The sequence below is a fragment of the Centroberyx affinis genome, unplaced genomic scaffold (genome assembly GCF_046629955.1).
Source record: "Centroberyx affinis isolate AG114_WGS23_722 - 3 ecotype Tasmania unplaced genomic scaffold, CSIRO-AGI_Caff_v1 ptg001095l_1, whole genome shotgun sequence".
NCBI classification, from domain to species: domain Eukaryota; kingdom Metazoa; phylum Chordata; class Actinopteri; order Beryciformes; family Berycidae; genus Centroberyx; species Centroberyx affinis.
The window spans coordinates 345,624-368,400 of NW_027279640.1; the positions used below are offsets into that span (position 1 = coordinate 345,624).

Sequence of the window (22,777 nt, forward strand, 5' to 3'; positions counted from 1 at the left end):
ATTGATAGGGAGACAATGAGATGTTGTTGACCATGTTGATGCAGAATGCATAAGAACATAATCACCTCACTGTAACTGGATATGCGTGGTGTTCACCTCACTGGGTCTCGTGTTTTCCACGGCCACAGTGGGTGCGAGTGTTTCGGTATATGAAGCCCCTCCCACGCCAGGTAGATAATAGGCAGGTAGTGGAGGGAACAGGTGCAGTTTGCAGCCAGTGAATGGTCCTATTGTGTGTTAACCCTATACTCACACAGAACAGTGTGGAGGATAGGCGACCCGATGAATAATTACTGACTCTGGATGACGGCTTTTTGTCCGGTTTTCTCTTACCTGTCACATGGTGGAGTTATACATAGTCTTCCAATGCAATGTGAAGCTTTTAAGTAAAACGTGGAGATGGATGATGAATCAAATGTGGGTTCAGGAGGTTGTGGCGTGCCTGGGATATAAGGGAAGGGTGAACTGACACCCTTGATCCCATGTGGTGTTCAGTTGTCATCATGGAAAGTCCTTCCACTTTGCATTCAGGGGATTTGTAAATGTTTAACAGCACTCTGTACAGTAGTGTACTACTTCTCTGAAAGTCCTGAGAGAAAAAAAAAAAAGTAATAGAAATGCACTGGGAGATTCACACACACATACATTACTTTTCTTTAAGCTGTTGTCTGAATCCACCATCAGCAGTATCCTACTTGTTGCACGTGTTTCTATTCAGGAGTCCATTAGCATAGCTAGAATTAACCTTGAGCGGGTATGTACTAACATTAGGGCTTGATATCTATCAATTATTCATCATGCTCTGCTCTGCCTGTGCAAATCCAAATAGTTCTCACCATGGTAACAGCCTTCTGTGTCTGCTGGAGGGTATTGGTTTCCCCGGCCTGCTGACTCCAGCTCTGTTTCTCGGTCCAGGCTGCTCCGCTCTGCTCCATATTCTGACACAGATACACACCACGGACCAATCCTGGTGTAATTTTATTTTACAGTTCATATTAGATTTTAATGTAACAGTTAGAGATGAAATTCAAGTTTTGGTGCAGTTAGTTTTCAGACTTTTTAGATGACCAGAGTGTATATCACTGATAGTTGATCAGGGGCCTTTTTCAGGGGATCTTTTTTTCTTTGCCCACTGTATGACAGTGTTGACTGAAAACTGAAACTGAAAAAAATTTGTTGATCACTGACTTGTTAGTGTGGCTTTTTATTTTACTTAAGTTATGTTTGGAGGCATAAAGTATAGCTTCAGTTGTTTTTTTTCATGCATTTTTTTTGTTTTATTGTGAAACAAGGTCTTTTTGCAGCTTCCTTTTTAACTTTAATCTACAGCATTTATAATAAACTTGTAGGGTGCACTAATTAAAAAAAAAATCATTATCACATTAGAATGTGCAAAATCGTGTTAATACAGCAATTCACAATTGGTAGATGAAGTAGGATACTTTCTATAACAGCTAATTTGTATTCCCCTAGTAATGTTCTCCTCACCACTGAAAGTAGACAAACTGTCAAATGGCTAAATTCTACAGATATTGGATAATTCTGTGTTTGTATTCTCTAATTCTGTGTGTATGTATAACCCCAGTTGTATGCATGTCAGTAGACCTGGCCGCACATTATTGGTAAAATATGAACCCAGTGACACCTGCACACGTTTACTAGGCCTGTTGAATGATGACAGGACTGCAACCAAAACCCAGGAAAAGCTTCCGTGTGAGAGAAATAATTTGCATCCCCTCACTGGATGAATTATGATCTGTTTTCTGTTTTCAATGAACAGTCTGTTTTGGCTAGGTTCAGGTCACACATTCACCCAGCAAACAGATAACTGTGTACATTTTGTTTGCACTGTAAACTAAAGGCCTGATTTCAGTTGTGTGGGCCAGCAAGAATTCAATCAGTATTGATTATGATTATGCAGGTATTTCAACATCTCTCTGTCAAATCTAGACAAAACAGAGCCAAAAGTCAAATCTGTAATGTGATGAAACTGTACTTGACTGCAGTATTTAACTGTGAAATTATGCCATTATCCTTCAGTGCGTGTTCTCCTGAACAGTAGAGGGAGCACTATTACCACAACATCTTTTGCCGGTTCTTGACGTTTAATTCTACATTACAGTATCCAGTTGTCTCTGTGTGTAAAATAGTTTGCACTGATATCTTACAAGTGTTTTAAGGTTTGTCATAGTTTAGTTTCCCATAGGATTTTTGGTGTTGTGTTTACTTGAAAATATAAACATGGATATGGGGAGGAATAAACACTAAGTGGGACAAGATGCCGTTTAGATGGTATAAGATGGAAGAATTTCTTATGGACAGAGAAAAAAGTTTACAATTAGACTCAAATTGAAGATTAAAAGCTTAAGCTTGGTGTTTTTAGAAACTTGAAAAAACTTGAGTCCAGTAAATGGAGTACAGTAGTAGTAGGCAGGGGTTTGATGTTAACTGGCTTTCTTTTTAAGCCCATGTGTGTTTGTGTGTTACTGGAGAATGTCATTTTTTTTTTTTCATAGGTCTGCTGACTCAACGTTCAAATCCTTGGACCCAAAACAGAAAGCACGCCTTTGGATGTTGTGGAGAAATTCTCTCTGGTTTGTTTGTTCTGCCTCTCTTTATGTAGTATGACAACACGATAATCCCTGTCCTGAAGGAAGTTTTTAACTAGGTCAGGAGCGAGCCGAAAGGTAATTGTAATTCCGACTCCATTAATCCGCAGGAGTGGCAGAGAGAAGATGAATTTGCTGTGTGTAGTGTTGGACATATTTCTCAGGTTTTGCTCTACAAGCATTCCAGTGAAAGTTTTCTTTAGGCTACCTTTTTCTTTGACAGGTGGATGAAAATTAAATTACAGCTGGACTCATTAGATTGTTAAAACTTGTTGCCATGGGGCTTCCTGATGAATGCTGTGCAGGTATTCTGGTTGACGTAGCGCAGCATGTTCGGTCAACTTTTAAAGGTAGTAATATGTTTAGGTGTGACGTTTGACATTTTAATTGGGGGCCGCATTTTTTCTGCGCCGTAACACTAATCCACGGAAAACAAATCAGCAGCCGGAGAACAAGAGCAGTATGGGCCAGTTGTTCCATGTTCTAACTGTGGTTTCTTTCTAAAACAGAAAACGCCTTCACACACATACACAGGGTGTTTGTATTGCTGATGTAGGTCAGACTAGGAAAAACTGGTTCATGTGGTAGGTGTGTCCAGTTCATGTTCACTTGAGGGGCTGAAAAAGATTGATTGAATAGAGCATGAGCTACAAGCTGTGTGAACGTTTCTTTGGCTTTTCTTCTGAGTAACTTTTGCAGCAATTGATGGTTTCACACTTTTCTCTCATTTCCTCAATGACACCAGCCCTAAACGTCAGGAAATAACGCAATGGGAAGACTGGACATGCAAGACACTGCTGGGAATGTGCAGAATCCATGGAAGCAGTATGGACTTTAGTTTTCTGCATGTGGAGGATGTAGTTTTCTATCCAAACATCACAAAATATGAGGAGTAGTCGTGTAACTTTTAAATACTGTTTTTTTATGACCTGATCATTAAAGAAGTGAATGTGCATCTCATTAGGGAATGAAAACAGCCAGGAGCGTGACACGTCTGTTAGCCTTCGAATGTAGACTCTTAGACAAATAGAGGATATTTATTCAGGAATACCTTGTGGGCATACAGTAGGCGGTAATGTTGTAGCTGTCAGAGCAACATTTGTTCCTGCTGCCCCTCTCTCTCTCTCTCTCTCTCTCTCTCTCCCTCTCTCTCTCTTTACTTACTGCTTTGCCCCTCTCTTCTCTGCCTCTCGCCTTTTCGCTGAAAAGAGGAGGGGCTGTCTAGTAATCCAACACCTGCCCAATTCATGAATGTTACTGTAACTTGCTGAACTGCCCCGACAAGTGCAGGGGTTAAAACACATTAACAGAGCGGAGCTGGCATCTCTACACAGGAGACGTTTCGCTGCTTGACTGAGAGAAAGAAAAGAAACCGGGCTTGTGAGCAGGAAAAAGGAAGAGGAAAAATTAAACATTACGCTGAAAAAAATCCCCCCCCCCTCCTGACACAGCTTCAAATGACTGCTTTGGAAGAATGATTGAAGTTGCAGTGGGCTCCCTGCCATCCGACATGTCTTTAGAAGAGAGCGCTGTGAGAGACATGGCTGAGAGTGAGACGGATTGCTCTGAGGGACTGGATGAGGTTGTCCTGGGGCGCATTGCCAGCTTACCTCTGGATCTGTTCCCACCCAGGGACTTCAGAGGGAAGTTTAAAAAGATGCGCCATAAGAAGAGGCCAACCATTCTTGAAAGTAGGTACTGCTTTAGCTCTGTGGAGCGCGCGCCGATTGCCTCGAGAATTCTTTATTTAATCTGTGAGAAATGGGACTTTGAAAAAATGCTGTGTAGACTTGAGTACCGGCAGACTGATATTGGACACATTTCAGCTACTATACTGCCATCACTTTGTGAAATACCTCACCTCCCAGTTGTATTTGACATAGGTACAGAGGAATCTGGTGGCTTGTTAATAATGGACTCAGATAGTGGGAGGGTACATCACATAATAAGTGTAATAAAATGGGATTTAATTGGCAGGTTATAATTTGACATCATATAGTTTGAACTCTTTGTCACTGGCTTCACTTTCCAAAACCGCTCCTTGTGTCCTCAGAAAAAGAAACATCAAGGAAACTGATTAATAAGCATAACCAAGTGATTTGGGATATTAAAGAATAGAACATGTGAGGGGAGAGAGAGAGTGAAAGAGGAAGAAAGGAGAGGCGCCAGGGGCAGAGAGAGAATAAGAGGGAGTCAAGAGTTTGAGCTGATACCACAAGGATGGCTGAGCTGGACAGACATGCCTCGCATTCCTCACCTTCATCAGAGCTTGATAATGCTTTTAATAAGTGCTTAATGTGACGGAGCCCTCGCCCACTTAAAGCCTAATTAAGGAAAATGTTTACAATCATTTTTGTAATTAGCAATGCCTTTCTGATTGATGCGGCTTACAGTATGTGTGTATTACTTAGAGACCGATGCTGCCAATAAACAGATCTGCAGGTTTTGTGCTAATTATCACCTCAACAGTTCCCATTTCCTAAGCAGTGACACGGCTCATCAGTATAAGCCCATGTCTTATATCTAAATGTTCGGTAGCAGTGTTACCCTTGATAAGTTTAAAGACATCTAGATAAGGTGTTGTGCCATTAAACACTGTATTAAAGTTCCTCAAGAGTGACAGTAGGCCTGATATCTTCACGATATCCACTTGTGGCTGTTATGATACCAGCGCTGAGTTTTCTTCTCTGGCATATTCATTAGACAAACCTCTGATCTGCTGTGACGGCTGGGACATCTGTAAACCTGTACGTTTAACTGCTCTCCAGCACGGTGAACTCCTGTCTCTCTGAAAGACAGATCCATTAGACAAGCTATTACTGCTCCACACATAGTGGAGAGGAGGCTCGTAAAGCTCATACCCCCAGTGTTATGAGGTATAAATGTATAAGGAAACTAATGTCTTGTTACTTCGGGTGTTGTAATATTTACTTGTGAGTTTTATTGCCAAGTTGTAGATAGTCATATTATGACTTTAGTTGAGATCACATAGTTTCAGCTCCACAGTGATATTCTGATTTTAGGCTATAGATACTGTATGGTTGGTCACATATTTTAGTATCTTTTTTCTTAAATGCTCTATATGCATAGTGTGGTTTATTTGTTTTCAAACAGAAGTGGTTCATAGTTTTGTCTTCTCTCCATTCAACTCAAGGCACAGGGAAGTCTGCGATGTCTCCATCCGTCCGCCTCCACTTTAACTTTTTCCTGTTTAGCAGCCTTGTTGAAAAAACTCTGAAATTATTCAACTAGGGAATTACATAATCATTTGCCCTTGGGAAGGCCTCTTACTGGCCAAGTCAAGCTGACCAGATTATAACTGATGGATAAGGCGGGGAAGTGAATTGTGTGTATTCAGCTTTTAAATGATCCATTAGGGCCAGTTGCTGTTTTCAGTAATACTTTAATGAAGTATTTTGCTGTAATGGGCCAAACGATTGCCAAACAATTAGTCAAATTAACCACAACTATGAAACAACAAATTAGTACTTGTCAAATTATCCAAACAAATTTGTTGTCGCTGTTTGGCGAAACCATTGGACTAATCTGAAGCATTACGTTTTCTGCAGACAACGTGACAAGGATTCCTTTCTGAATGTGCCCAGATCATATCTATCCACAGCTTCATCATGTGGGAAAAATGCCACATTATCATATTACTGATAATTTGCAAAGAAAGGGCTGATTGAGTGTATAGTATGTGCTGTAAAAACCCATACAGTGATACAGTATAGTGTAGTTAAAGCGTTCTTCCAGCACAGTGTTGTTACTGGTACATTGCATTATGTGTAGTCAGAGTACATGGTGATTACTTTAGACTTAAGGCATGTGGCTGAGAGGGCAGTGATACTGACATTGACACTTCAAGATTCACTTCTAGATAAAAAACAGAAGAAGCTAACATTCATAAGGCATAGCCACTTACCTTCAGTGAATCATTTAATTCATATGCATGGAAACACACAGTACAGCTGAATGATGCAATAATAGGTGGGAAATGTGGATTTGTGTGAATTGGATGAAGCCTTTTCACCAAATATATCATCGCCATGTGATTGTGATAATGAATATCAGCACTATGTTCTGTAACCTCTGAGAGCTGCTGGTTTTTTTTTAATTTTATAGTATCAGTAGCAACTTCAAAACATGAGCACATAATGCTTTTCCACTGTGCTCATACCACCCACTATGTTGATTGTTCAGTGTGTGATTTGTTTCCATTATTAGCTGGTGCTCAGTTCCTCTAAAGCGTTTAGGTCTCCAGCATTGAATGACCAGTTCACACTAGCAAGTCAGAGAACAAATAATAAGCAATGTGTTTTGTGAATAAATTGTACTGTGGATAACTAAAAACTCTCAAAAAGGGCTGTCACTTTTCTAAAAAAAAAACAAAAAACAAAAAAAAACAAAGCGTGAAATGAATCCTGAAAATATTGATCTCTTTATCTCAAAAAATGATTGAGAAATTAAAGCTGACCCAATATTTAGATGTTGTGTTCAAGCCATTTGCTTCATGCAAAATCATATAAACCCATAATGGTATGACATAGTTAATGGTATGTTTTGCCATGTTGCTGGGAACCAGCTGTACTATTCATTTTACATTCTCAAGTGAAAATGAAACATAACAGTCCTTTCACTGCTTCATCACAAAACTGCAGCACAAAAACAAACTCAGCAAATACGGGAACAAACAGGAAGAAAGAATCAAGCAAGCAAGCAAGCATTTTATTATTTATTATTTATTTACTATTAGTTTTATTTTTAGCTTGTGGAGATTAAGATTGTGATTCTTCAATTGGGCAAACTGGAGGACATTGACATAACATTGAAGAAACAAAAACAAATCAGCTGAAGTGGTTGTAAATTGATAGTTTTAATTTCTTCACCTTCATCTTCAACTTTTCATCTTGAGTTAGTGTTGAAGCAGCAGTGAGCAGGTGGACAGGGTGGAATTGGAAGAGACAGGAAAACTGCAGCTGTGGTTGAACAGAAATGCTAGTCAGGAAAAAGTCAGTTTGTCAGAAGGATGTATGGGTGGTTGACAACTAAAAAAAGTTTTTGGGTTTTTTTTTTGTGTGTGTTTTTTTTGCCAACCCATAAATATCCTATGGTGTGACATCTCAATATTGCGCAAAGAGAACCATTTCCCAAAACAGTGTTACCACACTAACTGAAACAGAAATTAACACCCTTGAGGTAGTGTTAATGTTGTTATGATTGAATATTAGTCATTTTATTTTTTCCAGCCTTTTGCTGGTGTTCCAGAGTGCTCCACACAAAAGATTAATTAATCTTTTGTGTGAAGCACAATGTTTTGTGTTTTAACTGTTGCACTATTGCTCCTGTATGCCACACCATAGGACAAATGGAGAAAAAAGTTTGTTTGTTGTCAAATCAATCATCATTATATTCACTTATCAATGTTATACGAGTGGGGTGGGGGTTGGGGGGGAGGGGGTATATGATTAGAAGTATTGATTGGGCTAGCCTGAACAATAGTATGTCAATGAATTCTCAAACCTGGTGGCATTCCCCTTTAATGTGAAATGCTTACATGCAGAATCTTTATCTGCATAACCAGTCGAACTGCTCCACAAAGTATACAGTGTCACCAGTCATGATCTTAACATATTTAAAAACGAAAGCAGCCTGGCTCCATTCCCTGGAGTGCAAATCGGTTACAGCCTGACAAATGCGTGAGTGCGTTACGTAATGAAGGTCAAGTGGTTATCGCTTGATGGACAGACAGAGTCCTGATAGGATTAGTAATAGCGCTGAGAGCCGCTGGAGGAAGGGGGGGTTGGGAGACGTATTTTATAGCTCACATGGTTAAAGTTATGCATCTGCTCTAGAATAGGGCAAAATGTAGTCAGTATTAAAAGTAAGCAATGAATGTGAATGGGAACTTGTAGCAGAAAAAAAGTTAATCCCATTTTACTTGGAATTGGAGTATGGTAAGAACTTAATGGCATCCATATGAAGACAACCAGGGAATTGGTTTGCCTATATGGGGTGTGCCTGTTTCTTGTTATTCACCATGGAGATGAATGCGTAGTGTACAGTAATAAGGAGGCTTGCCTGTTCCCACCCACTTAGGAACAGATTGATCACCTCTTCTAGCTCTGTTAGTTCAGGCTCGTGGACAAATGATGCAAATGTAGGAGTGTTTGATATCAGATTTGCAGCCCACCTGTTTCTTTCTCGCTCTCTCTCTGCAAAAGTCAAATATTTCTTCATTGATTTATGGATTTTCTGTAAAGCAAACAGCAGTAATCAGGGGACTGTCTGCTGCATGAAGTAAGAACCAGAGTGAAAACTAAGGGGAAATATTGACTAGCTTAAGTTGCTGCTGTAAAGAAGCAAAAGGGTTAAAAACCAACAGTCAGCCCCCGTCTCCCAGATCCCCTGGGTACAGTCAAGGAAAGCTCTTTAATCCCAGCGGCTTGCTGACCACTTGAGTGTCTTCTTCTTTGCTCCTGTCTCCCAGATGCTCCCTGTTATGTGTCATGCCTCGATCCTGCATCCTCCATCTCCTCTATCTATCAGTGGCGGCTGCCGGGCAGATGCTCCCAGGCGCTCTGAAAGACGCACGAGCCCATGCGCTATCATGGTTATCAGCCTCTGCACGCAGACAAACAGTAGTTATTATTAACTGCGCTCCACTAAGAGGATTGCTTCCTGCACTCTCAGCCTCCACGCAGTTATTTAAAGGGAGCTTGCATCGCCGCCCACTGCCTGCCACAGCTTTAGAGAAACAGAGAGAGGGACAGAGAGAGAGAGAGAGACACAGACAGAGAGAGAGAGAGAGAGGCTGGGAGAGTGTGGAGGGGGCAGAGGGAGGGAGATTGAGAGAGAGAGACGGCTGACGGCCAAGGACAGGACACGGGAGGAGGAGGGGTAGAGGAGCGGCAGTGTGTTTTCTCTGGGTCTCGTCAGCGCCACAGCATTGCGCGCGTCATAGAGAGGTGACAGCAGGCGCTACCTGCTGGTCCCAGCTCAGCTGCTGCTGCTGCTGCTGCTGCTGCTGGAGGGAAACCACAACTAGAGAGGGGGACACACTCAACAGGGAGCTGCAGCCATGGCCAGCCAGCAGGACTCTGGCTTCTTTGAAATCAGCATCAAATCCCTGCTGAAATCATGGAGCGGCAGTGAGTAGTAGTTTACTTGTTTCTTGCTGTTGTTGTTGTGGTGGATGTTGTTGTTGTCGTGTTCGTCTCAGGATGCTAACTGAGGCTGCTTTTCCACCGGGGACCTGACTTTATAGCCTCTTTTTCCTGTTGTGTTCAGCAGAGAGGACGTGCTGTTGATCGAGCCGAGCGTGATTTTGCTGTTCCCACCAATTGGTGAAAGTTAGAAACATGTCACTTTTAGCAAAAAGGGCACCGCACTTCAAAAAGGGCTTTAAATTGTCTCATAGCAACAGCCAAAGCCATAACTACGACTCCAAGCATCCACTGGCTGAGAAAGAGCTGCTCATTGCACACAGGCCCTTACTGCACCAGTCACTGGGCATGAGGGTTAGGGTTTAGTTAGTTAACATGTTAGATTCAACATGTCAGTTCTGCTGTTTTCGTTTTAGCTTCCAGCTTTATTTCGCTGTAGGTGAGTCTGCCACAGAGCCTAAATAGCTCCTATTATGTGCCAGGACACTGTAATAGGATTAGTGGAGGTTCAGCTTGGTTGCATGTCCTGTCCAGAGCTCACAGCTCCATTGCCTCCCATCATGCCCATACGGATGAGATGGGATGCCTTGTGTGCTTTTGATTTGAGGTATAAGAGGTTGATTTGCAAGTTGGACTCTGTTTGGAAGTATACTGTATACACACAGAAAGAAACAGGCAATAACATAACCGGGAAGTAACATCCTAGCAGGTTACACACTGGCAGATTCTCGTCCAAACAACTGACATTTACACTTAGATTATCGGTAAATCAGATGTAAGCATCTTTTTGTACTTTTGTTCAGAGAGACTGGTGGAAAGTCAGCTGTAACCCTCAAGCACCATGATGTGTATCTACTGAATCTGAATGTAAAGAGATGCCACAGCACATGCCGTCCCTGTCTACACACTGAACGTTGTGCCATCTCCTGATGATGTTGCGTAATCCTCAGAGTAGGTCACTTTACTGATAAAGGCACAGACAGACATTGTATCAGCAGAGACCCACGGCTATGCTTTTAACTTTTTCATTAAATACTATGTGATCTCCTAATCTCATCTCTCTCCCCCCCCCCCCCCACCAAACACATTGCCTCCATTTATAGGAGCCATTATGCAGTGAATCACAAGATGGCAACAGAGACAGCGTAGCTAATGAAAACTAATCTGAAAACACTACTTTTGTGTGGGATGTCAGAAATCCCAGCTGCTGAGTGGGATGTTTAGGTTAGTGTTGATCTCTTTATTTTTGGCTATTTAAGGAAGGATCCTCAGTGATCGTATAGGAATAGTACATTGAACTAGGATGTTTCACTGCAGTTCGTCGGTTGCTGTTTGTATTGTAACTGCAATGTAAATAAAGAGAAGGGCCTCAGGGTCTGGTCTCTCATAACAAGTCAATGTATCCAACTCTAATAAAAGACTGTGGACTAGCAGTACAAAACTAGCATTGTGAGGCAGAGGCGTCAGGTCTGGTGTTCAAATGTTTTTTTTTTACTCAACGCCTCACTCCACCACCCATGCCCTAAGGATGGTCCGCTGTCAGCCAATCAGAGCAGGAGATGAGCTGCAGTGAGCCAAGCACAGCGGTTATCTCTAATGATTGGTCGAACATGTGGTGTTGTGTTGCCATTTCGCTTCTGTTGCCCAATTCAGTTGTGTTGATTTTCTGTTCTTTTTTTGTTTGTATCTTGTTTATATATTTTTTTTATCCTTATTATCTAACCTGCACATTTTTGGCATTTTTTTTCTCTTTTTGTATTTATTCTTTTTCTCTGTCGTCTGCCTTTATAATTTCACTTCCATGTTTTATCTCTGTGCAAGTAAGTGAACCCAACTAAAGCTTCGATGTGAGGACATAGGACCTGAAACAATAAACAGCATAGCTTCATCGTATTACTTTGCTCTATCTTTGAAGAGTTGGAAACAGGATTTCGACACCACTTTAAATTGCAGAAGGTATAGATGAATCCCCTCCGTTCGGCTGTAAGAGATAGACGTAGGCTACGTTTTAGCAGGGACTTATATAAATGGCCTCAGATGCCCTCTCACAGCAGGCGGCAGTTTCCAGCATGATGTCAGCCTGCTAAAACAGGACTGATGGTCAATAGTTTGAGACCGACGTTTTAATCTGCTTTTCACAGAGGTCTGTAATCACTCTCTCGCTCTCTCCACTCTCCCATTCTCGTTAATTTTTTTTTTTTTTTAGAGACACTCAAACTGCGAACTTGAAACATGTGATAATGTATTAGTATTAGGATGTTTGTTGCTCCATTGGCTCCAGCTGTTGCCTCCTATTTTTGACAAATAGCTCAGCAACCAAAGGCCCTACAGTTGGTGAATTTCAACTCCATTCCCAACAGCATGCCAGACAGGCTCTGAGGAAATTGCAATGTTTGGGTTTTATATTTATTGCAGTCTTCTCTCTGAAATCAGGGTCTGTTGTTAATGACTGAAGTAATAAATTGGATGTAAGCTGTAGTGATTTATTCGCTTTCATTTTTAATATGGAAATATAACCGTTGTGGGACATCTGGCTGTTAACAGCGGCTTGTTTCCTTTAACCTAAAACTTAATGACCTGAACCAGACAAAATTTTCCCCCGCATTACGTGACATGACGCAAACCTTTTTATTAACACTTACCTTCAGTGGAGCACCTAAGCACAATATCCCTTTATCCCCAGCCTGGGTAAATTACATGTTAATACAGGGGTGGAGGAGAGGATTTAATGGTAATGTTTTGCCATTACAGAGCTTGAAGTGCCCACTACTCATTCACAGAAATGCAACGTCAATGTTTCTCACAGCAACTGGACATAGTGCTCCCAAAGGTCTTTGTTGACATTGGAATTTCGGGTCCAGTTAAGGAGGTCAGTGGTATCTAAATATCCACCCACTCTGTTCACAAAGGACCTCCAAACTGTCTGTTTACTCAGTGGGACAGTCTTTCTGGATGTGGATAGGGAACTGCATTCTTTGTATGCATGCGTGTGTGTGTGTGTGTGTGTGTGTGTGTGTGTGTGTGTGTGTGTGTGTGTGTGTGTGTGTGTGTGTGTGTGCGTGCGTGCGTGCGTGCGTGCGTGCGTGCGTGCGTGCGTGCGTGTAAAAGAGGGAGACGCTTGTTATCCTGTTTGCATTGTCCTCTAGGGAGCACAACCATGCTCAGGGAGTTTTCAGCATGGCGATGATGTAATGCACACTGTGCCCAAGCCCCTTGTTTGCCGAGTCACATGTGGCGTCTCAGTCTGAGTACAGCGCCCAGTTCCCAGAGCGAGAGAAAGGGCTTGATATCCACACTGGCTTCTTTCTTCAGCTCCCATCTCCAGCTAAAGCCATGCAACATGAGACCAATTCATTCAAATGAGATAAATGTGGAGACGTCGTCTCAACTTCCTCATATTTCATTTAACGTGCTGTGCTGCGTTAAATGGCCATTTGGCATTAAATCAAATTGTGTTTGCATTCAGACAGTCTGTTACTGGGAAGTTGTAACCTAATATTCAGCTGTGCAGACTGATTTCTCTTTATGGTCTTGGTACTTGAAAAACTAATTAAATCTCTGTTTGAATGCCTTAAAAACTTGCCTAAAGTCCTGTTGCAGCCTGACTTGGCTTCAAGGGAAGTGTGCTGCGGCGGTGCCTGACAGAGAATGGTGTTTACACTCTGGTGGTCTGTGCCTCGTGCTTTAGGAGCACAGAGGTGGAGGAAAGGGGAGGGCCGCTCTGTCAGTATAGTGTGTACCCCAGGATAAATATAGTCACACAACTATGCCACCATAGCATGTTGGACCTCATCACTGTGCTGTGCCTCATCTAAAAATTCCTGCCTGACCTTCACTCTTGGAAGGCACTGGTTGGTCACAAGGCTAGAGGAAGCCATAGCAGAAGCCAGCGCTGGGACAGATCGACGTCTACAGATTGCGTAGTGTCCTGTCGCAAACACTATTCCCGCTTTTTGAAACACACCCACCGCCGGCTCCGCGCAAACATGGAAACTATGCCCAGGAGGACGGAGCCAACTGACACACAAGACATGGACGTTGGTGGATTGTACTAGGGTGCGTTTGTCTCTAACTCGGAGCAGCCCTGGATACCGTGTCCTCCTTCCCCACTATGGACGGGACGGTCGTGTGCTGGAGCAAGGCCAGCGTTATCAGCTTCATCAAGGGCCTGGGTAGGTGCTGAGGTGCCACGGGTGAGAGAAGCATGTTCCGAAAGCCATGCCAGATAGGCGCGCATGCCGGGCGTTCCTTGAAAGGCGTACGAAAGTGCTCCATGTGCTGGAAAGACCTGGCGAAGAAGACCGGTCCACCGATGCCAGACCCGTTCTCCGGCCCCCCCCCTTTGTGCAGCTTTGCCAGGGCTGCATACTCTACCAGCCACTGCTTAAAAATACTGATCATGCATCCGCTTAAGTAAAAAGTTCCAGGACGTCTATTCACTAACAGTACACACAACGTTTCGACCTGTCTTGGTCTTCTTCAGGTGTGACCGAAACGTTGTGTACTGTTATTGAATAAATGTCCTGGAGCAGTATGCTGTTGTTCAGATCTACTTATTAATTCACAAATCTGCTTACCTCAGACACTTTTTCTGCTCCGTACAATAGCCACTGATGGGTCAAATCTAAATTCCACCTTCACCTGTCTGGCTGCCCTGCTATAAGATTTGTATACGTTGCCTTCAGCTATCAGTAAAGTAATTATTTTGAGTAAAGCTGGTTAAGAAATTCATTAGCGCTGTCGTCATCCCTTCCACCTTTGACCCACGAGTAAATTGATGTTGCTGCTATTGGTGCCTCTTTTGGCAGAGAACAGAAGTCATTAAATTGAATTAGCACTTGTCCGATTCCTCTGTTCGATACATGCTGTAGGTCTTCGTCTGGTGACTGCTTGGCTTGATGGACATAGAGGATTTAAAGAGTCGTGTCGTGATTTAAAAATGATGTATATGCCTGCTGACTAAACCCTGATTAACGGAACAGGCCAAAAGCTGAAGTTCTGTTCAGTCTGATAATTGGCAAAATAAATAACCGCCTTTCACAACTGCATCAAGTTTCTTCACCGCTGTGATAAAGTGTTAGCTATAATTTATCTTTATTTTGTATTTATGTTTAGTCAACCATTCAGCAATTCACATCTCTTTCTTTATGAAGGCAGTAGCACTGTGCACAGGTATGCAACAAGACCAAGATGTTTTATTTTAATATACTGTACTTTGTCTTAGGATCTCTACCAAACTTTAACTTTTTTAAGAGGGATTTTAATGTAATGTGTGCCAATTTTTATTCGTAATTGCACAGCAAAAAGTCTGGCGTTTGATATGTGACTTTGACAGATGTAACGGTTCCTGACACAGTGCAGGCTGCGCTTCAACTCTGCTGCTGCTGATCTGCTTGCTGTCCGGTCTCATTTATTTATTACACATATACAAACACACAGAGAATGCAGCAGCTGAAGAAAATGTGGGTCTCGTTCTGAGGCAGTAAGTCTAGTTTGGCTGTCCAAACGCCTCTCTGAATATTTTACACATCAGATTTACAACAGTTCGACATGCAGTTATGGGTTGCAGTGATTCAGGCTAAATGGGCATTTCACACTTCTAATTAGACGTTTGTACACTGTTCTCTACTATTTATAGCACTTTTTGTCTAGAGGCATCAGAGTGTAACACTGGGGTAAATTTTAACTTGTGAGTTACTTTATGGGGTTTTATGGGCTAAGCCAAGCCATCAGTAATTAAACATAGGCCACATCACAGCACTGGCTGAAGGATGGTCACATGCAGGAGATTTTTGCTTCCCTCAAAGGGCAGTGACATCTTTGGTGCAAAATGAAAACACCAGCTGCCGGCCTTGGTGTTTTCATTTCCATATGCACTCTGAGCACTGTAGCGTTAGGAAAGAAAGAGCAGACTCGGGGCAAGCGGTGCCCTTTGGACAATCTCCCTCAGGAATGTTCGACATGTTGGGAACTTTATGTCCATGTTTGGAAACTTCACAGTAATACCCTATTCGGTGTTCCTCCTTTGTAAACAGATCTGAGACTGAATCCATCCCACACATTTGTGCTCGAATTGGCAAAGTTTTAAGTTAACAAAGTTGTTTCCCAACCGTTGCTTTTCTTGTGTCATTTCCGCAGCTTCGCCCGTGGGGAACGGTTACAGTAAACCTCCCATCCCTCCAGTCTGCTGTCCTCAGGGAGAGAAGGGTCCCCCAGCCATGATGCCCATCAGCATCGATCCGGAGAGCAAGCCGGGCGAGTACGTCCTCAAGAGCCTGTTCGCCAACTTCACCACACTGTCCGAGCGCAAGATCCGCATCATTATGGCCGAGCCGCTGGTGAGTCGGCAGAGAGTGACAGTATGATTACTTCCTTGTGATGTTTGTTGTGGTTGCTCTGCTTCTCTTTGTAAGGACATATACAGCACAGTATTTGATTGAGTGTATTTTGTAGGGATGGGACGATTTCCTTATCTCACGATACGATTCAATACGCGATATGTCGTTCACGAATCGATATAACCAAGATATGATGTAATAAGTAAAAGTTCAATGACAACGAAGTCTGACTGTGCAGAAATTTGTATTTCAGAGACACAAATCTTTCTAGCAATGGCACTGGCTTGCTAGAATGAAAACAACAACTTTAAAATGTCATTACAAAGTGCGAATAATATAATTTCGATGGAGAGCTTGTGAAATTGTGATGAGCAAGCCGTCTCCTTTGTGATTACTACAGCAGAATAAAATGGAGCTAATATTGCGATAAATTTTTCTGCCCCACGATACGTATTTTACCCATTTTTGTATTGCGATATATTGAATTTCGATATATTGTCCCATCCCTAGTGTTTCGCTGTGGAGGATGATACAAAAGCCAAAAAAAAGGCTGTTGGTTCTGTCAGGGGGAAGTGAGGTCAGGACATTAGTACTTCATAAGAAGGTCAGGCAGGAGGCCTGGTTGACAAGTCTGCAGTAGCTGGTCTGATGGTAATGAATTACACACTGTCAAAGCACAACCTTAGGGTACTTAAATATAACCACTGACATGCAGAATAACACCTGCATGATTATCACAAGGTCCTTAATTGAACTGGAGTTGCCTCTGCTGTAGAAGTGTAAATGAGGCTCCTGTCACCTGATCCACAATACTTATTTTCTGTGAGAAGAGGCAGGCAGCAGCAATCATCTGTGTCCTGCTAATAAAACCTTTAACAGGCTGAAAACTCAACAGTGATATATTACTGCCGGGGCCTTGGGCATACAAGTGAATTTCAGCAACAAAAGGGGGAGGTGTTAAATACCTTGTCATGTTTAATTGCTGTCAGCTGAAGGGCCGGGTAGCTCCGTGTGAAACAGCAGTCCCATCAGCACATCTACAAAGAAACAGCCTGGGGACAAAGTGTGCAAGTTTTAGTCAACATCATACTGCATGTTCCATTATTATAGGCGTCAGCTGAGTTTAATATATGAAAAGTGCCGCTTTAATATGCTTGGCTCCAGGCAATTTAGAAGAATTTTTTTGTTTTTACCATGGCTTTGGTCCTCAGGAGTCAAAGCCAGGCCAGTCAAAAAGAGAGGCACTTCACTCGTCTATACCTGGGTGCTATGAAACTTGTGTAGTAAAACAAGTCATTCCCAATATTGGAAACTGGAGCCAAGACTTTCTAGATTATATAATTAAGAAACAAATCCTAGAGTTATACCATTTACAGTGAATGGCAGACGTACTTTGTGAACATGGTGAACATTTGTGAATGGTAACCAGGGGGATTTTTTGAGAATAAGGGCACATTCTCTGGTTAATAAGTGTTAGCAGTTCACTGAAACGAAGCTCATTTAGACAGAAAAAGTCAATTAAACATTTTCTTGTTCATTGTCAATGAAGCGCTGCCAGGTTTTGACTCTTCGTCACATCACAGATTAGAGCTGTGATTCTCTGGTGTCCAACTTTGGAAGAAAGTTGGTCATCATTGGCAAAATGAATCTGTTGACCAGATTTCACAATATTGCTCGACTGGAAAATGGCTGGTACAGGTGTGAGTGATGCCCCATAGGATTTGGACTAATCAAGTCAGACTGCATTGTTATGTCTAAAAGGTTGAAAGAAAATGTTGGTCTGACTCTCAAGCTTTTAAATTAGAGCTATGTCTCATGTGTACCAAAGCTGGCAATGCAAAGTCAGAATTGAATACATTAAATTCTAAAGCTTTGAGGTTTTCCCTAATGCCTGATATTTTGCATAGGGAAATCAATAACGTACTTTTATCAAATTTAAAGGCACATGAGCATTTCAAAACTGCCCAGGTATACGACTCCCTCATGTTTCCCCATCATATTTAATAAAGTCCACTAGGAACTGATTGATAACTCTGCCTTGTTGTTTTTTTTTATCTCTATGTTGTGACTACAGATATTGACCGATGAGCAAAACTGAAAAAAATTAGATGAAGGGGGAAAGCTGCCAATAAAGTCTTTGAATTTGTCCAGCGGGGGTTGGAGCCGGTCGGTAGGGCCAACAACAGCTGTCATAAATAATTCTGTTGACAGACAGACGAGGAAGAGCTTGTGTGGGTTAATGTGGGCACCACTCACCACCTGCTGCTGGGCCTGCATTAGTATCTTACCAAGTGCTACTGAAAGTCAACTAAAAATGACCAACTAATCCATATTACCAAGAAAAGCCTCAGACTGCAGCTAAAATACATGCAGCAGTAGTTGCTGCTCACCCTACATGTTTGTTTTGAAGCTCAGTTAGCTACCTGTCTGTGTGGTTTGAGCAGAGTTTGATGTGCTGTAATTGCTCGGTTTACCTCTGGCCATTCATCAGTGTGTTTGTTGTGGACATGCAGTCCCCAGTTCCAGGGAATATGATTGGTAGGAAGCTGTTAGTCATTGGCCTTGGTCCGCAGGGAAGTGTTAATTACCATAGGGAAAGTGTGCATCCCCTCGTTTCAGTGTGCTCGTCTCCAGAGGGCTGCAGGGAGGATGTCTCTCTTTGTTTTTCCTTTCAGTGGACTGGCTGAGTCAGTTATCTAAACCTTGCCTTGTAGTTATTGGCATGAAATTGTCCCTCCTGCCCATCCTCATCATTTTAGCTGAATTTGTTTATCTAAATCCAGTATGCTCAATGAACTGTAGACAGTATTAATTAATTGAACACAGACCAAAAGATATAAAGTCTGTACTATTATTGAGAGGAGAAGATTTCTTAGTAATGGCCCATGAAATCAAAGTTGCAGAAAATGAATTCACCCAGAAGCCTGTGGAGTGATTGAACATGAATAATGGTGCTGTATCAGCGCGCCACCAAAGGGAAGTGAAATCCTTTAAACCCCAACAGTGCATGAAGCATTGACTTTTCTGTCATTCTCGCACAGATGGGTTTCTCAGATGTAAGCATTTGTCAAAAAACTAAAAGGGTCATTTGAACGGAGGCTTAACTGGCATTCCAGCTGCAACAGACAGAGAGAGAGAGAGAGAGAGAGAGAGAGAGAGAGAGAGACGGCACCATCAGCCCACGCAATGTCAAAGTCAGACACGCTGGACATTTAGCTGTTTGGGTTGAATCATCAGTTAAGTGATGCGCCGTGAAGCATAGAGTAAGCAAGAAGATGGGGAAAAGCAGATGCATTGATTTTTGCAAGGGTTATGGGATAATTGTTAGTTGTTGCGTTATATGAACACATATGATGCTGTCATAACACACCTGGACACCTGCATGCAAGGAAACATTATGAGCACACTCCTAAAGTCTCACTATTGTTTATTTAACAATTTGTACAAGGCTCTTAACTTGATTATTGACCATTATTAACCTGGGATTCTGCAATAGGATTGCTGGCCTCCACTAGGGTTAGACCGATATATGGTTTGCCGATATACTGTATATACACATGTATATATAAATATTGGCCTGTTATTAAATAGTGGATATCATCGTTAAAGTCTGTAAAATCTGCAATGAAATGTTATTTTCTTTGCACATTTTATTTGTTAATTTAATTTAATAATAATGTTTTTTGTAAATTAATTTGTCATTTGAAGTTAGTAATGTATCCCAGTTTCCCTACCATTGAATCGGTGTGGTGGGTCACCCTGCCTGGGCTTCAGTAGAGTTTTAGTGTCACAAGATGGTCTCAATGCTGTCAAATCTATATGTATTGAATATTGGCACATATATATTGGCAAAATATTGGTTATCAACGATATCAATCTAAAAATGTAGGTATTTGTCCCTAAAAAACCCATATCAGTCGAAGCCTAGCCTCAACCCAAGGCTTATCTTATGTTGTTGTGAACATGGTTTAGAAGAATTTATGTCCCGGGATAGAAGGTATTGCTTTACTTGAAAACTGGCAGCACATTCATACTTGAAACCAGATATCATATCTATAAAGCCTGAATATGAATTTCATAAAAGATACGTCGCACACTCATGAATACATAATCCGTGTCTTCTGTTTGCTTTCATTTGCTTTCATACATTGTAGTGCTGTTTGTTTAAGACTCAGATCATTTGTGACACAGACTTACAGTGGCAGAATGTGCTAAAAATGAAAGGGCTCTGGTAATTATCATTTCTCAATTCAATTAAAGTTACATGGGGCATTTTTCAGACATTGTTTACTATGCATTTACTGTATATATTACCCAACTTTCATGCTCTTCTGTGGATTATACCAAGCAAAGAGCTGCTTCATCTGACCGATTAGAATTATCTGACAGCACTTACTGTCCAAACACACCAGAATTAAATATCTAAACATTTATTAAAGTTGACATAAGACATGAATCATGTATTCAAGCATGCTGCATTATTTGAAGAACTTTTTATTCAGGTGTTACACACGTGTGGTTAACCAGGTTTCAAGTTTTACCGCATTGGCTGTCTGTTAAAGGTGTTAAGTTTTGAGCTTCTAACTTCTAACAATCTCAGGAAAGTGCAGTGAGCATTAGGTCGCACATAATTTCCATTATACTCCCCATCCTGAATAACAGCTCCTTAGATCTCAACACAATCAACCTCATTTACTTGGAAATAGGAAGTGCCACTATGAACTGGTGGGGCACAGGAGCCAAGAAACCATCCGGAGGACGTTCCTTACTGCAGGAGAAGAGCGTGTCGAGCCCAAATCCCTAATGAAGGGCATTATCCCGGATGATAGAAGACTGTAATAATGGGAGCTGTCATTAATGTCCCATCTCTAATATCTGACCCAGCCTGCTCATGACTGGCATCAGACTGATTGATGGCTCTCTCATTACTGCTGACCTATAATATAAGTTACTTTTCAGAAAAACTGCACACTCTTCGGACGGGGCAGATAGAGTCATGAGCCAAACTTCGGAGAACTTTGCCAATTCAGATTTGTACGAATGAGAATATCTGCACAATTTGTAATATTCCCCTCTTTCTGTGTTTTCAGGAAAAGCCATTAACAAAGTCACTGCAGAGGGGTGAAGATCCTCAGTTTGACCAAGTAAGTACTATGAAATGCAGCGGACGGGATGAACAGCAAAAAAGTGATATATTGCGCTGATTAGCAGCATCTCTGTTTACTATACTGTATTTGTTTGAGTCACTATAAGATACATATGCTGGATAAGAAAATGGACATAAAATAAGGCTTCTCAAATAGGCTTAATTCAAGAACCAAAACAAAGGGAAATCTGCACTCTCAAAAAGATATCTTGATTGATTTATTTTACATGTTTCAAATAAAAAATATATGTGGCTTGGCAAACTGAAAAGACAACGTTACACCCGTAGGGCCGTAGGCTTTTCAGTTTGCCAAGCTGCATATTTTTTTTATTGGAAACATGTAAAATAAATCAATCATGATATCTTTTTGTGCAGATTTCCCTTTTTTTTGGCTCTTCAAGCTTAGATCTGCCTTTTGTCTGTGTTTCAAATCAAAATGTTTGATTTGCAGGTGATACAGGCCTGTCTGCAGAGATGTAATTATTTAAAAAGACATTAACATTGTACCTCTGAACTGTTTCACTGCTCCTTCGTACAAGCAGCTACACAGGTTCATTTTCCCATCTTAAATCCTGCTCTAGCATGATGCACTGTAACATCACATGAAAGGGCTGCTGCATGAAAGCCCTGCTCACATCCCATAAAGGTCTTTCAGAGCCAGTCAAGGGCAGGAGTGTTTACCTAGAGAGCTGGCGCTGGATCCGCACTAGGTGTGTCCAGCAGGTCTGCGGCTCTGCAGAGAAGGCCCTTTCACTGCCACAGGGGCGTGTTTGTGCTGTTTGTGCCGCGGCCCGAGGCCATTCAGCAGCCGCACAGAGCCGGGATTCTTCTCCGGCCCCGCGCTGAATGAAGGGCTCGCTGTGTTCCCCGCTCTGACCAGACTCTCCTCCCTTCCTGTGTGCACGGCCCGTCCCGCCTTTCCTTCCTTCCCTCCCTCTCCCTCCCCAAGGCGGACAGAGGCCGCCCCATGGGCACCTTGTCTCTCTGCACAGTCCCACAGAGGACCGGCTCCCCCTTCGCCCTCTATTTCTCTCCCTCTTGTAGCCTTGGACTCTTCTAAAAAAACTCCCTCTTCTAGCCTTAGTAGATTTATTATCAAGGGTGGAAGTAACTATTTACATTTACTCCATTTACTGTAATTGAGTAGCTTTTTTGTGTACTTGTACTTTTTTGAGTATTTTTTAAAGTCAGTAATTGTACTTGTACATTTTTCCTTAAGTATTGTACTACATTATGCTACATTTTAAATCACATCCATTACAGAATACAAAATTCTCCATAAACATCAGAAACTGGACAGTCATAAACTGGCCAATTGTGGAGCCATTCACAGTGAACGATCAGTCAGCAAAGAATAATCTGGCTTTACTCTGTTCATGCATTTTATTTTGTAATTTCCAAACTTTCAAGTGAAAAGAACAGAGTTTGAACTCTGTCCTCTCAACCTTTTTGGAGTTGCATGGAAAAGATCACTTCTAAAAACGTTCTCTTTTTTAAAAAGTAACTCAGTAACTTTTA

General features: G+C 41.9%; 1 protein-coding gene across 3 annotated transcripts in view; it reads left to right on the top strand.

Annotated features, from left to right (window-relative positions):
• The first annotated feature begins 9,681 nt into the window (after positions 1-9,681).
• The window catches only part of frya (furry homolog a (Drosophila)), a 52,725-nt gene continuing 39,629 nt past the window's right edge, over positions 9,682-22,777 (top strand). For all 3 annotated transcript variants that reach the window (XM_071523590.1, XM_071523592.1, XM_071523591.1), the window contains exons 1-3: positions 9,682-9,760; positions 15,914-16,113; positions 21,204-21,257. In XM_071523590.1, the coding sequence (XP_071379691.1) occupies positions 9,691-9,760; positions 15,914-16,113; positions 21,204-21,257 (324 nt within the window). In that variant the 5' untranslated portion in view covers positions 9,682-9,690. The remainder of the gene's footprint in view (positions 9,761-15,913; positions 16,114-21,203; positions 21,258-22,777) is intronic.